Source organism: Lathyrus oleraceus, chromosome 3 (assembly GCF_024323335.1).
Source record: "Lathyrus oleraceus cultivar Zhongwan6 chromosome 3, CAAS_Psat_ZW6_1.0, whole genome shotgun sequence".
Classification (NCBI taxonomy): Eukaryota; Viridiplantae; Streptophyta; class Magnoliopsida; order Fabales; family Fabaceae; genus Lathyrus; species Lathyrus oleraceus.
The window spans coordinates 135,753,518-135,767,355 of NC_066581.1; the positions used below are offsets into that span (position 1 = coordinate 135,753,518).

At 37.2% G+C, this 13,838-nt stretch overlaps 1 protein-coding gene across 1 annotated transcript in view; it reads left to right on the top strand.

Annotated features, from left to right (window-relative positions):
• The window catches only part of LOC127130050 (protein SMALL AUXIN UP-REGULATED RNA 54), a 3,203-nt gene extending 2,981 nt beyond the window's left edge, over positions 1-222 (top strand). Inside the window, exon 2 of the mRNA XM_051059127.1 lies at positions 74-222. Coding sequence (XP_050915084.1) covers positions 74-222 — 149 coding nt within the window. The remainder of the gene's footprint in view (positions 1-73) is intronic.
• Positions 223-13,838: the final 13,616 nt, after the last annotated feature.

Genomic DNA, 13,838 nt, shown 5'->3' on the forward strand with positions numbered 1-13,838 from the left:
TAAGGCAACAAATCAACACATATAATGGCTAATTTGAATATATAATAACTATACAATATTTCTAAATTAATAGTTGCTGCTATAATTAAGGAAGGTGAGGCAAGGATCAAGGAGCAGTTACGTGACTGTGCTAATACGCCCCCGCAAGATGGAGGAGTGGTCAACGACACCAATCTTGGAGAGAAGAAACTCATGACGAGGTCGAGAGAGTGGTTTCGTTAGTAAAAATCTGCAAGTTGGTGACTGGAAGGTACATGAGATACTTTGAGTTCACCTTTTATAATGATGTCACGGACGAAGTGATAGTCGATAGCTAAGTGCTTCATTCGTGAGTGGAATACTGGATTTGCACAAAGATATGTTGCACCAATATTATCTGAAAATATGTTCGGCGGATGAGTAATTTTGATCCCAAGTTCCAATAGAAGCTGCTGTAACCACAAAAGTTCAGATGTAGTAGTTCCGATTGTGCGATATTCAGCCTCTGTGGAGGATCTCGCAACTGTCGGTTGTTTTTTGCAGGACCAAGAAATGACATTTGGTCCGAGATAAATTATATAGGCACCCGTAGACTTTCGATCAACAGTGTCACCGCCCCAATCTGCATCACAAAATGCAGTGAGTTCAAGATTCTTTGTTGCTACTAGATGGAGACCATATGAGATAGTGTGCTTGAGATATCGGAGAATGTGTTTGAGGGCTTGCATATGAGTTGCCGAGGGTGCTTGCATGAACTGTGACAACTTATTGACAGCAAATCCCACATCTGGTCTAGTGATAGATAAATAATGCAAAGATCCAATAATGTTGCGAAAAGAAGTAGTGTCACATGAAGGTGTATCATCATGAGTGCCAAGGGAGCAAGTAGTAGACATTGGAGTTCCTACTGGCTTAGCATCAGTCATATTTCCTTTTTGCAGTATGTCTCGAATATAATGATGTTGAGACATGAAAATTCCAGTGCTTGTGGGAATGAGTTCGACACTAAGGAAATGACTTGGTCTTCCAAGATCTTTTAGAGAGAATTTTGTAGCAAGATCAACCTTGAATTTATTTAAGAAGTTGATATTGTTTCCCGTAAGAAGTAGATCATCAACATATACTAGGAAATAGGCAGTGATATTACCGTGATTGTAGATGAAGAGAGATGGATTTGATTTGCTATTAAGAAATCCAGAAGCAACCACAAAGGACTTTAATTCATTGTACCAAGCTCGGGGAGCTTGTTTTAGACCATATAATGCTTTGTGGAGCTTGCATACATGATCAGATAGTGTGGGATGAACAAAACCATATGGTTGACACATGTAGACATCTTCAGATATGGTACCGTGCAAAAAGGCATTGTTAACATCCATTTGGATTAAATTCCAGCCTTTTGAAAGTGCAATACACAATACCATTTTGATCGTTTGCAGCTTAATAACAGGACTAAAGGTGTCTTTATAATCAATACCTGGTCGTTGATGAAAACCTTTTGCAACAAGTCGCGCTTTGTCGCGAGCAACGGATCCATCTGGATTTCTTTTCAGGCGAAACACCCATTTGTTTCCAATGACATTAAACTGGGGTTGTGGAGGAACTAAAGACCATGTACCATTGGTCATGAGAGCTGTAAATTCTTCAGACATTGCTTGTTTCCACTCGTGGCACTGCAGTGCTTTGGATGCACATGTTGGTTCTGCAGCTGGTGGTAGTGGATGTTTAGACACAGAAAAGAGTTTCTTTGGTTTGAATATTCCCGCTTTTCCACGAGTGATCATGAAGTGATTTGGCATTACCGAAGTTGAAGCTTGAGAAGGAGAACCTGCTGCAAGTGATTGAGATGAAGATGAAACATGTACAGGTGGTGATTGAGGTAGGGAATGTATTGTGGTTTGAGGAGGGGAAGGAGAGTTGATGGGTTGGTTGGATGGTGAGGTATCACTTTGGTTTAAGGAATTTGTTGGTGATCTAGATGAGGTTGGGGTGGCTGAGCGAGAGATTTGAGTAAGGTTAGTGGGAGTAGATTTTGAGATTGGTATTATAGAGGTTAAAGGTTGATCTCCATAATCCATAATCTATATATGTGATGGTTTATTTTTGTTTGGTGAGTATGGGAAAATGTCTTCTCGAAATTGAAGATGTCTAGAATGATGGATTTTGTTGTTTTTGAAATTGAAGGAAATGTATGCACTTTGTGTGAGGTTATATCCAAGGAACAAACATGGTTCAGATCTTGGTTCTAACTTATTATTTGTGTATGGTTTAAGCCAAGGAAAGCATAAACACCCAAATGTTTTTATTTTTTTGTAGTTTGGAGATGTTTTAAATAGTGCATGGTGTGGTAAGCTCATGTTAAGGCCATGAGTGGGTAACCGATTAATTAGATATGCTGCTGTTTGAAAGGGCATAAGACCAGAAATTTAAAGGTAGGGATGCGTGGTTTAGGAGGCAGCGAGCAGTTTCAGTGAGGTGACGGTGCTTTCGTTCCGCGAGACCATTGTGTTCAGAGGTATGGGGTGGGGTGGTTAAGTGAGAGATACCATTGGCTTGTAAGAATGGTCAAATTTTTATAAATTCTCCACCATGTCAGAGTAAAGGGTTTTAATTGTAGAGTTAAATTGTCTTTCTACCAAGTTTTTAAAAATTGGAAATATTGTTGAAACATCAGATTTGAGTTTTAAAGGGTAGAGCCAAACATACTTGGAAAAATGGTCCACAAAAATTACATAATAACGAAAACCATCAATTGAATTTACTGAAGCCGGTCCCCATAAATCTGAGTACAAAATTTCCAAGGGGCTAGAGCTAGAAATAGAAGACCTTGAAAATGGTAGTTTATGACTCTTATTAGAAAGACAATCTAGACATTTATTAAAAGAACCGGAGTAGGAAAGGTTGTTTGACTTGAGGGCGTGAAGAAGAGTAGGAGGTGCAGGATGGCCGAGTCTGTGGTGCCATAGTTTGAGTGAGGGGTTGGAGATTGCATAGGAAATTTGTGGGGCTGGTGCATTTGGTTGAAACCTGTACACATTATCTTCATTCAATCCTCGTAGAAGAATCTCCTTCGTATGCGAGTCCTTTACCTCGAAATGCCAAGGGAAAAATTCAATAGAAACTTTGTTAGTTTGGCACAATTGAGAGACAGATATCAAATTTTGAGTAACATTTGGAACATAGAGAATATCTGACAACTTTAAGGGAGAATTATTTATGGAAATATTTGTGGAACCAATATGAGTAATGGGAAGTTTATTACCATTTGCAACTTGGAGATTGTCAGTTCCATGATAGTCTTCTTTGATGGATAAATTTCTCATGTCATTGGTAATGTGGTGGGATGCGCCAGAATCAAAGAGCCATGAAGGTGGAGACGAGTGAGAGGCCACTGTTTGTGCAACATGCGCAGTAGGATGGCGAGGCTTGTTTGGGTAGCCATGAATCTTGTAGCACTGCTTTGCTGAGTGGCCAAATTTTTCACAATATTGACATATGACAACATTGTTGGATGTTGGCTGCTTAGTGTTGGGAAAAGTTTGGTCATGACCATTATAGTTATTGCGCCTTTGTGAATCATGGTTATGGTGATGATTGTTGCGGCCACGTCCTCGATTGTAGCCGTTGTAATGACGTTGTGCAAGGTTGGCAGTGATGGGAGCCGGTGTCGAGATCTGTTCTTCTCGCTGCAAAAACATCTTGAAATCCACCAATTTGTCATAGAGTTCGTTGAAGGAGATTGATGAGTCACGAGTGCGAATGGCAGTAGTAAAGTCCCTGAAGGTCGGACCGAGACCATTCAAGGCATGGATAACCATTTCAAGATTGTCGATAGGATGACCAATGAGGGCCAATTCATCATCAATATTGCGGATTGAATGCAAATAGGTTGAGACAGAGGAATTCCCTTTGGTGATTGAACTGAGACGTTCTCGGAGTGACATAATTCTGGATTGAGATCGATTTGAGAAGGCACGAGCAAGAGCAGTCCAGGCGTCATAAGACGTATCTGAAGCCGCCATGACAGATCGTGCTTCAGAATCACACGAGCCAAGAAAAGCAAGATAAATTAGTTTATCTTGTCTGATCCATAAGGAATGATCAAGATTTGGTGATGTAGTTTCACCGGTAACAATGGTAGCAGGAGGACACTTCTTTGTGCCTGTAACATAACCTTCAAGGTCACGAGCAATGAGAAGGGCGCTGCACTGTTTGTACCAGGCAGGATAATTGGTTCCATTTAACTTAATTGGAAGGTGAGAATTTGTGTTGAATTACATAAGTTCTTTAAGGTTAGAGTTGTTGTTTGGAGCTGCCATGATAAGGATCGGAAAAAAGAAGAAGCTGTGAAGCAATGGCTATTCTGATACCATATAGAATATACAGAAAGTGTATATTTGTTGTATTATTTACGTGAATCATGAATGGAATAAATAGGAGATACAACTTATGGAAATTAATTTGTTGCCAATAATAGTATAACAAATCAGATAAAACTAAGGCAAGAAATCAACACATATAATGGCTCATTTGAATATATAATAACTATACAATATTTCTAAATTAATAGTTGCTGCTATAATTAAGGAAGGTGAGGCAAGGATCAAGGAGCAGTTACGTGACTGTGCTAATAAACATAAACTGAAATTATAAATTAAAAAAAAAAGTTGAGTAGGAAAGGCATCTTGATGAAAATCTTGTATATGGTGATGATAGGCTATATACATCCATTGCACGATACTGGTAATTACCACGAACAAAATCCATATTTTTTTTTTGATTTGTTAATGCACCTTTGCTTTTATTATACTACGTAAATTTTCAAAAATGCTCTATATTTCTGGTGATGTATCTCTTGCACACTCAAGTAAGATCATTCTGAGAGGCGCCATATATGTTGGATAAACTTTTTCTAAAGATACATTTTTAGAATATTTTAAGAAAGACCTTAATTATTTATCAGTTCAGTAGAAATTCCGGAGATACATCTCCAGAAATATCTAATAAAAGAACCGGTTACATGATCATACAATCATTGTTGATATAGTTGATTTTCAACCAAACCCTTCACCCTAAAAACCCTTCATTCTCAATTCATTTTTAACTCCAAATTTTCATCCTTTTGGTTCATCACATCATAAGGATCAAAAGAAGATAGAATTTCAGGTAAAGATTCTTCTTTTCCCTCTGCATTGCTCACATTAATCATCATTTTTTTCTGAAAAATGTTACGTCGTGTCCGAAAATGTATCTCCGAAACGTATATGAACTTGTTCGAAGATGCATTTCCGGAATGTGTATATGTTCATTTTTAAAGTCATTTTGCAGCAGTAGTAGCGCTTATGTTCTCTTATGGTTTTAATTATTTTCATTAGATATGATGCACCCCGATGTTTTCTTAAAACAAGTTGTTTCTCTGAATGTCCAATGTGTGGTTGTTTCTCTGAATGTTCAATGTGTTATTGTGAAGGCGGTAGATGTTGGCAACGACTTTAAAAACAAGCAAGAGTCTGAAACTCGTGATTAAATGCTTCAATGGATTCGTATGAAGGCCTCTAAACTTGGATTCGGTGTGGTTATCGGAAGGTCTGATAATGGTTCGGATAGAAGATGCGCCTTTGTCACAATGATTTGCGAAAGAAGCGGGAAATATAGAACTCCCCTCCGTAATATTATTAGAGACAACATTGGTACAAGAAAATGTGATTGCCCGTTTAAGGTTCGTGGTTACATGTTTGGCAAACGAAAATTGGATATTTAATGTGATATGTGGTTTGCATAACCATGATTTGTGTTTAGGGTGCGGTTCCGGAGATATATCTCTGAAATTAACATGTTAGTCATTAAGTGGTCCATATTGATCTATGGCTTCTATAATTTAAGGTGTTCTTTTTTTATATTTCACACAAACTGAAAATATCTCAAATGTCGTCACTAAACATTGATTGGTATGTCGCAAATGTCTCCTTCTCCAACAAAGCTCCCGAGCACACGCTCAAACTCAACGACTCCACCTTCCTCGATGATATCAAAGACGAAATCCATTATCTCCTACCTTACAGAGACAATCAAAAGATTAAAAAGCTCGAGTACTACTCATTGTCGATTGGCAACGGAGGGAAGATTGAGTTTAGAAAATTTGAACTCAAGACGCAAGCGGATGTAAGGGCTATGTGGAATACGGTTTTCTGTTTTGAAACAAAATTTCCACTCGAGTTCGAAGCGATGATTTCAAGATCGGTCGAAGATGTTGAAGCATCCACGTGTATATTGAAGTGTAATGTTGCATTTTATGTTGAACGCATCTATGTAATCCTAATTTTACTTTATGAATATTAATTTCAATTTGGAAAAATTTCTTGGTTTTGGATCTGGTACTAATGTCTTTGTCTTATGGAAATGTAAATACGGGTAATTTTCAGAGATGCATCTTCGGAATAAAATAAACCAAACAAATGGGTGTCACTCTGAATGGTCTCACTTAGGTGTGTGTTGGGATGCATCCGAAGATGCATCTCCAGAAACAGCAGACATTTTTAGAAATTTGCGTGGTGCAGTAGAAACTTATAGGGTGCTTTAAGAAATGCCCTATTTTTTGAGCTTGGATTATTCATCTTGAGCATTTTTGTGAGTGTGTGGTCATATGTGTATGTTTTGTGTTTGTGGGCGTGTATGTGTATATGGTGTGTGTCGTGTAACTGTGATTTGTGCATGTGTGTGTATTGTGGTATGTGTTTATTTTGTTAGTGTGTTTTGTGTATGTTATGTGTTTGCATGTTTATGTGTGTTTGATGTACGTGTGTGTGATTGTGTATTTATGTGGGAGATAGGCTCAAAAAATCTAGAGATTTGGATTGTAATGTTCTCACTTAATCACGTTTCCCTTACTTGTCTTGTGCTTGAAATAATGTAGGTTGAAATGTTCTCGCTTAGTCATTTTTCCCTTATAGGCTACACAATGGATGGATTGTGAAATTCAATATCTTTGGTCATACTCAAATAGCTCGACCCATGAATTCTCCAACTCTTAAATGACATGAATAATATTTGGATAATAAGTTGTGAGATAATGTGGCGAGCATGTGATCAGGGTCTCCCTACCCCATATGTGATGTGTATCATAGGAGAACGTGTCATGCCTCGTGTTAAACGAGTCCAACGAGACTATCTCATCCAATAACTGAAGTTTTCATTGGTTCTAAAGATTAACCATACATCCTACATTAATGGATGACTCAACCATGTCATTCGAGCCAGAGATATGTAGTTATGTTTATAGGCATTAGAATTGATATCTCTATTGACTCCTTTATCAGATGGTTGTGTCTATAAATATCCAACTAAATATTTGGGTATTATTCGTTCACTTTTTAAATATCAAAACATAAAGCCTTTATGTGATCAATAATGCAAGCAAGGTAGTGTCTACTGTACTCAGAACAAGTACAGTTAGTGTCCGTCGTAGACCATGTTAACACTAACTTGGATCACACTCTCACTTGAAAATTTTGTTGGCCTAACCACCATCCCACAATAGTGAGGCCATCTACCAACAACAACAATGTCAAATGAGATGTTATAGCAAAGACATAACACATTATGGAAGATTTACATTGCCAAAACAAAACCTGCAAAACAACATCTTCCCTTTCATCAGCAACAACAATTGAAGGTTTACCAGCCAGAGGGTACTGAGATCTGAGATTCTCAACCCCTCTTTGACAATATCTAAGATGATCTCAACCTATAAAATTTCAAGTCCCCGTCACTAATAACCTCTGACAGAAAAAGTGGCTAGAAGAAGAATGTTACCGCCATTAACACTCATATGGTGATCATAAGTTCACCAACTCCCTAAAATGAATAGTCCTTTGCAATATGATGAAGAAGACAACCTTAAGATGGTACATGAGCCTTCCCAGGTTCCCGTAACAGTTTCCAAGACCTATCTAAGAATTTAATTAACCAATTTTTTGCGAGTAAACACAGTAAGGTGTCCAGGACCAGATGTTTTAATGTTCGTCAAGGAAACTATGAAACACTTATAGAGTACCTGGTGAGATTCAACAAAGTCAAGCTTGGAAATTTCAACAAATCCATCTCCTATAAACTTTTATATTCCATGAAGAAGTCATGGCAATGGCTGAATGTTAAGTAAAAGAAAACATTTTAATGAATATTCACATTTCATGTAGACTTTAGCTCTCATTGTGATTTCTTCCATGAAGTCATCATGTTTTTGAACGAGGGATTCATTGAAATGTCCAACCATTTTTTTGTTGGAGAAAGCTCCCACAAACAAGGGAAATCTTAAGAGATTTTAGTAGATTTAACTCTCCAAGCCCCTTATACAAGGAAAAGGAAGTTTCTAGCTAACTTCCAACCAAACATTGTACAAAGAGAGAGGCGGTGAATCTTCTTCCCAAACAGCAAATTGAAGCAGTTAGTCTCCAATCTAAATCAATGATTTTACATGTTGAACTCACGAACCAGACTGAGGTTTTGACGGGATGACCACGAACCTATGAGATTTTATATCGAGCTTATCTCCAACCTTAGAAAGCTTTTAACTAGGATGAGCTTACGAACCAAATCGGGTTTTTTACCAGTATAACCATGAATCAATTTGAGATTTTATACGAGGATGATCTCAAAGAGATGAAAGCCTTTGAATAGGCTGAGCTTTCGAACCGAACCATTGACTTAGTATCTAAATCCATCAAGCCAAAAATTTTAAAGGGTTTTAATTCAAACCTAAATAAACAATCCTTAATTTCAAAATTTATTTAACCAAGTTTAAAATGTTCCTTGGTGAATTTACAACTATCCTTCCAAATTTTTAAAAATGCGTCACTCGCAAAAGGCCTTTCTCGAAAGAATTACCGCTAAATTTCTAAGTGAGAGAAAGTGAGAAAATATTTTTAGAGAGGGTGAGTGGTGAGATATGAGATCTCACAATTTAAGATGATAAAATGTGAAGGAAAGGTCCTCTATTTATAGGCTAGAGGGTGGCAAAAAAAAGGAAAAAAAAGTTGGGCCAAATTTAATGAGTCAATTGATTGGCATTATGCACCAATTGATTGGTAAGTCTAAAAACAATCAATAATGTTCACTCAGACGTGACAGAGAGAGTTTTCACATACTTTAACACTTGTCAGATACTTCAATATTACAGACATTTTCTTGAACTTTACTTTTAGATGGGGCTTGAGTTATATTTCATTTAGGTGTCATCCTCAGATGATATTTGCACTGATCAAACTCATCAAACCCTACTTAATCTACTTGCATCTTTAATTGCCTTATATTTGACTTTAGTTGTCATTATCAAAATCATATTCATCATTAAAGCTTCACTGACTTGCACAATATGGTTCCACAACACTTTTCCTGGAAGTTTGGGCCAAAGTGAGGTCGTTTTGCATATAAGTTGATTGATATATTAGTTTCCCAAATCGATATTCCTAAAGCATGCTCTTCCAACCTTTGAATTTATTGCTGAAGGAACTCTGGAACTTGGTATTATTGGTTCTGAGCTTCCAGAGGTCGAGGTGCATCTATTTAGTAAAACTGCTCCTGCTCTTCTTTCTGTTCAACTCCTTCTCCAAATTTGGTAGATGACAACAAGCTAACAACTCGACCTGTTCTTCACCAGAAAAAAATCTTCTGGCATGCTCTTCTAATAAGAATTTGTGAGTTAGGCATATGACAATAGGTTGATTTGGTGCAGCAGAGGTTGATGAACCAAATGTGCGACTCTACTTAGATGTCATTTGCGCTACAAAAATAGAAATTTGAAACTAGAATAGAATTATTAGCTATTGATATGAGTAGGGTGGGTAAAATATGCAAAAATGAGTAGAGAAAATTAGTAGAAAGTGTGGTGTACAGACAAAAATGAATGACGTTCCTATTTATAGGAACTTTAAAGGAAAAATCATGGACACAATGTAAGGACACGGTGTCGCGATCCTCTAACGGATACACTAACATTATCCCAATGGTCACCTGTGTCAACGTTTCTCACTATGATCTATACAAATCGTGGCCATGAAAAATCCAGGGGATTTTATTGTTTTTGGCTCACTTTTTCATTTCTCTTCCATTCTTCTCTTTACTACTCTTATTCTTTTCACACATTCTTCATCTTACTACTCACTATAACACTAAAAACATAAAAACAAAATTATTAACATGAAATTGAAATAACTGACAAGAAATAAAAAAAATTAACTAAATGAGTTTCCTCCTATTAAGTACTTCTTTACCGTCATTAGCTTGAGCAATGCGTTCGATTTTATTTTTGTAAGCTTTAATATTGGGGAACTCTTTGTTCTTAATCCTTGTTTTAGATTAAATACCTAAAACATGTTTTCATGGTATGACCTGATATTTGAAAGGTATTGGTCATTACTAGATCCAAATATTTCTTCTACTGGATATGATAATGTCTAGATATAGATTTAGGTTCAGTATTTGTATTAACATTTGAAATTTAATGTTGGTGTGTCATTTAATAGGTTGAGAGATCGCCTATTAGGTAATATGATTGATCTCATGTCGTTGACTCAAACATGAGCTGCTATGAAAGCTTCGAGTGGTAATATTATTAGATTATTAGAATCACATATTACTAGTAAAGGATTCTACATGAGAATAGGTTAACGAAATCTAACCCCAACAAATTTTCTTACTATTGACACCACAATTTCAATTTATTTTCTATTACTCCAATATCATAAACAAACAACTTTAAACAACACATTCTTATAATTATAGAAACTATTGAACGATATTTTAAACACAACTTTTCTCTGTGGATATGATAACTTGCACTTGCTACAAAGTTGCAACAACCTACCCGAATTGGAAAATTGATCCTCAACTAGGGTATTATTGTGCCCTCTAGGGTATTATTTCTGTTAACTTTGGAATATCAGAGGAGAGAAATTCATTAAAGAAAGTATATTCATTATAAAAACCTAATTACAATATACAAGTGTAATTAATATATATAGTAAACTAGGGAACTAACTAACTCCTAACTTAGCTCCTAACTTAGCTCCTAATTCAGTTACAACTATGATTAGCTAAGATTAAATAGAGTTATTATTTACATCACTATTTTCATCATGTAATAGCCCCCCACAAGCTGGACTATGAATGTCTAATAGACCAAGCTTGGAAATCAATGAATTGAAGGAGGAAGCAGGCAATGGCTTGGTAAGTACATCTGCCAATTGTGCAGCAGAAGGAACTGGCAGGAGGTGAATGAGGCCAGTTTGTATTTTTTCACGAATGACATGACAGTCAATTTCAATATGTTTTATCCTCTCATGAAAAATGGGGTTGTGAGCAAGATAGATTGCACTCTTGTTATCACAGTAGACTGAGCTAGGTTGATTAAGAGGAATGTGAAGATCCTTAAACAAATACTGTAACCATTGTAGTTCACAAGTTAAGCTAGCCAAAGCTCTATATTCCGCTTCTGAACTAGACCTGGATACTATGGACTGCTTTTTGGATTTCCAGGACAGCAGAGATGTGCCAAGGAAGACACATTAACCAGTCACTGATCTGCGAGTAGCAGGGCAACTTGCCCAATCTGAGTCTGCAAAACCAGAAAGTTTGAGTGTGGAGGAGGAAGAATAAAACAATCCCTTAGCAGGAGCACTTTTGAGGTATTTGAGCACTCTAATTTCTGCAGAGTGATGAACTTGTAATGGCTTAGATATAAATTGACTAAGTTGCTGAACAATGAAAGCAATATCAGGCCTGGTTGTAGTCAAATATGACAGTTGGCCAACAAGTCTTCTATAGGCTGTTTCATATTCATAGGGGGGTGAGTCACTGTCATGTAGTGTCAAGGAGTAATCAAAGGGAGTTGGACTAGGCTTTGTAGCCAATAAACCACTATCCTCAAGCAATTCCAATGCATACTTCCTTTGATTGAGAAAGATACCTTGAGTGGATCGTGCAACTTCCAATCCAAGGAAGTATTTAAGCTTGCCAAGATCCTTGATTTTGAATATGGAATCAAGAAATTGTTTAACAGAATGTATTTCCTGTAGATCATCACCTGTCAAGACAATATCGTCAACATAGACTAGAAGAGCAGTGAAATGAGAATTATGTAGTTTTGTGAATAAAGAATGGTCAGCATATGAATGTGAATATCCAAGGCAGATAAGAGCAGTGGATAATTTTGAAAACCACTGTCGGCTAGCCTGTTTAAGTCCATATAAGGATTTATGTAATTTGCAGACTGTATTAGAAGAAGAATTAAGGGGCAAGAACCCAGGAGGCAGATCCATATACACTTCCTCATGCAGATCACCATGAAGGAATGCGTTGTTAACATCAAGTTGTTCTAAATGCCAGTCCTTAATAGCAGCCAGAGATAGAAGGGTGCGAATTGTTGTGAGCTTAGCAACTGGTGAGAAGGTATCAAAATAATCCACACCTTCTAGTTGAGTGTATCCCTTTGCCACCAGACGGGCCTTGTATCGTTCAATGGATCCATCAGTATGATGCTTGATCTTGTAGACCCATTTGCAACCAAATGGTTGCTTACCTGCAGGAAAATCAACAACAAACCAAGTGTTTGTGGATACAAGAGCATCTAACTCAGATTTCATAGCAAGATTCCAACAGTCAAACTTACAGGCTTGTTTATAGGTTTTGGGTTCTGTAAGGGAACTAATGGATAGGCAAAACTGTTTGTGACATGGACTACATTTGTCATAGGATAGGACAGAAGAAAGAGGGTAAGGAGAGTTACCTGGATTAGATGCTGGCAGCATTGAGGATAGCAAATTGCAGTGATATTCAGAGAGATAAGCTGGTGGTTTTGTGAGTCTGTTAGATTTTCTGGTTGGTACAGGAGGGGAAGTAAGAGAGATTATGTCATGTGGTGAAGGAGGTAATTGGTGAGGAGAGGGAGAAGAGGTGATGTCATGTGTTGGAGGAGGTAAATTATGAAGAGATGGAGGAGAGGTAGGTTCATTTGGTGAAGTTAAGGATGGTGGAATATCTGTGAGAATGTCAAATGTGTCAATGGTATTTGTATTAGGGTTGATACTGACAGAATTATTTTTAGGTGGAGGTGAAGCAAAAGGAAAGATAGTTTCATGGAAAGTTACATTCCTTGAAACATAAAATTCATGGGTGAGAGGATCATAAAGGAGGTAGCCTTTGGTGCCTTCCCTATATCCAAGAAAGATGGATTTTCTTGCCCGTGGTGCAAATTTTGTTCTATTGTTGTGTAAGGTCGAGGAGTATGCAAGACATCCAAAAAAATTTAAATGATTAAGGTTGGGAGGAGTAGAATGAAGCATTTGATAAGGGGTGAGGTTGTTCAAAAGAGGGGTGGGAAGTCTGTTGATAATGTGAATAGCTTGTTGTATGGAGAGGTGCCAAAGGTTATGAGGGAGGTGAGAGTGAAAAGAAAGAGCACGTGCAACATTCAAAATGTGTTGGTGCTTTCTTTCCACGATGCCATTTTGTTGAGGTGTTTCAACACATGACCTATGATGGATGATACCTCTAGAAAGGTAAAAACTAGTCATGAGAAACTCAGGCCCATTGTCACTACGAATACATTTGAGTTTCATATTGAATTGAGTTTCTATGAAAGAAATGAAATTAATTAAGTGAGTTCGGGTTTCACTTTTATTTTTCATGAAAATTGTCCAAGTAAACATGTTGTAATCATCTACAAGTGTTAGAAAATACTTATGACCACATATGGAAGGGGTGGAAAGAGGTCCCCATATATCAGCATGAATTAAATCAAAAATGGCAACAGATTTAGTATTACTATGAGCAAAGGGTAAATTTCTTTGTTTAGCCAAATGACA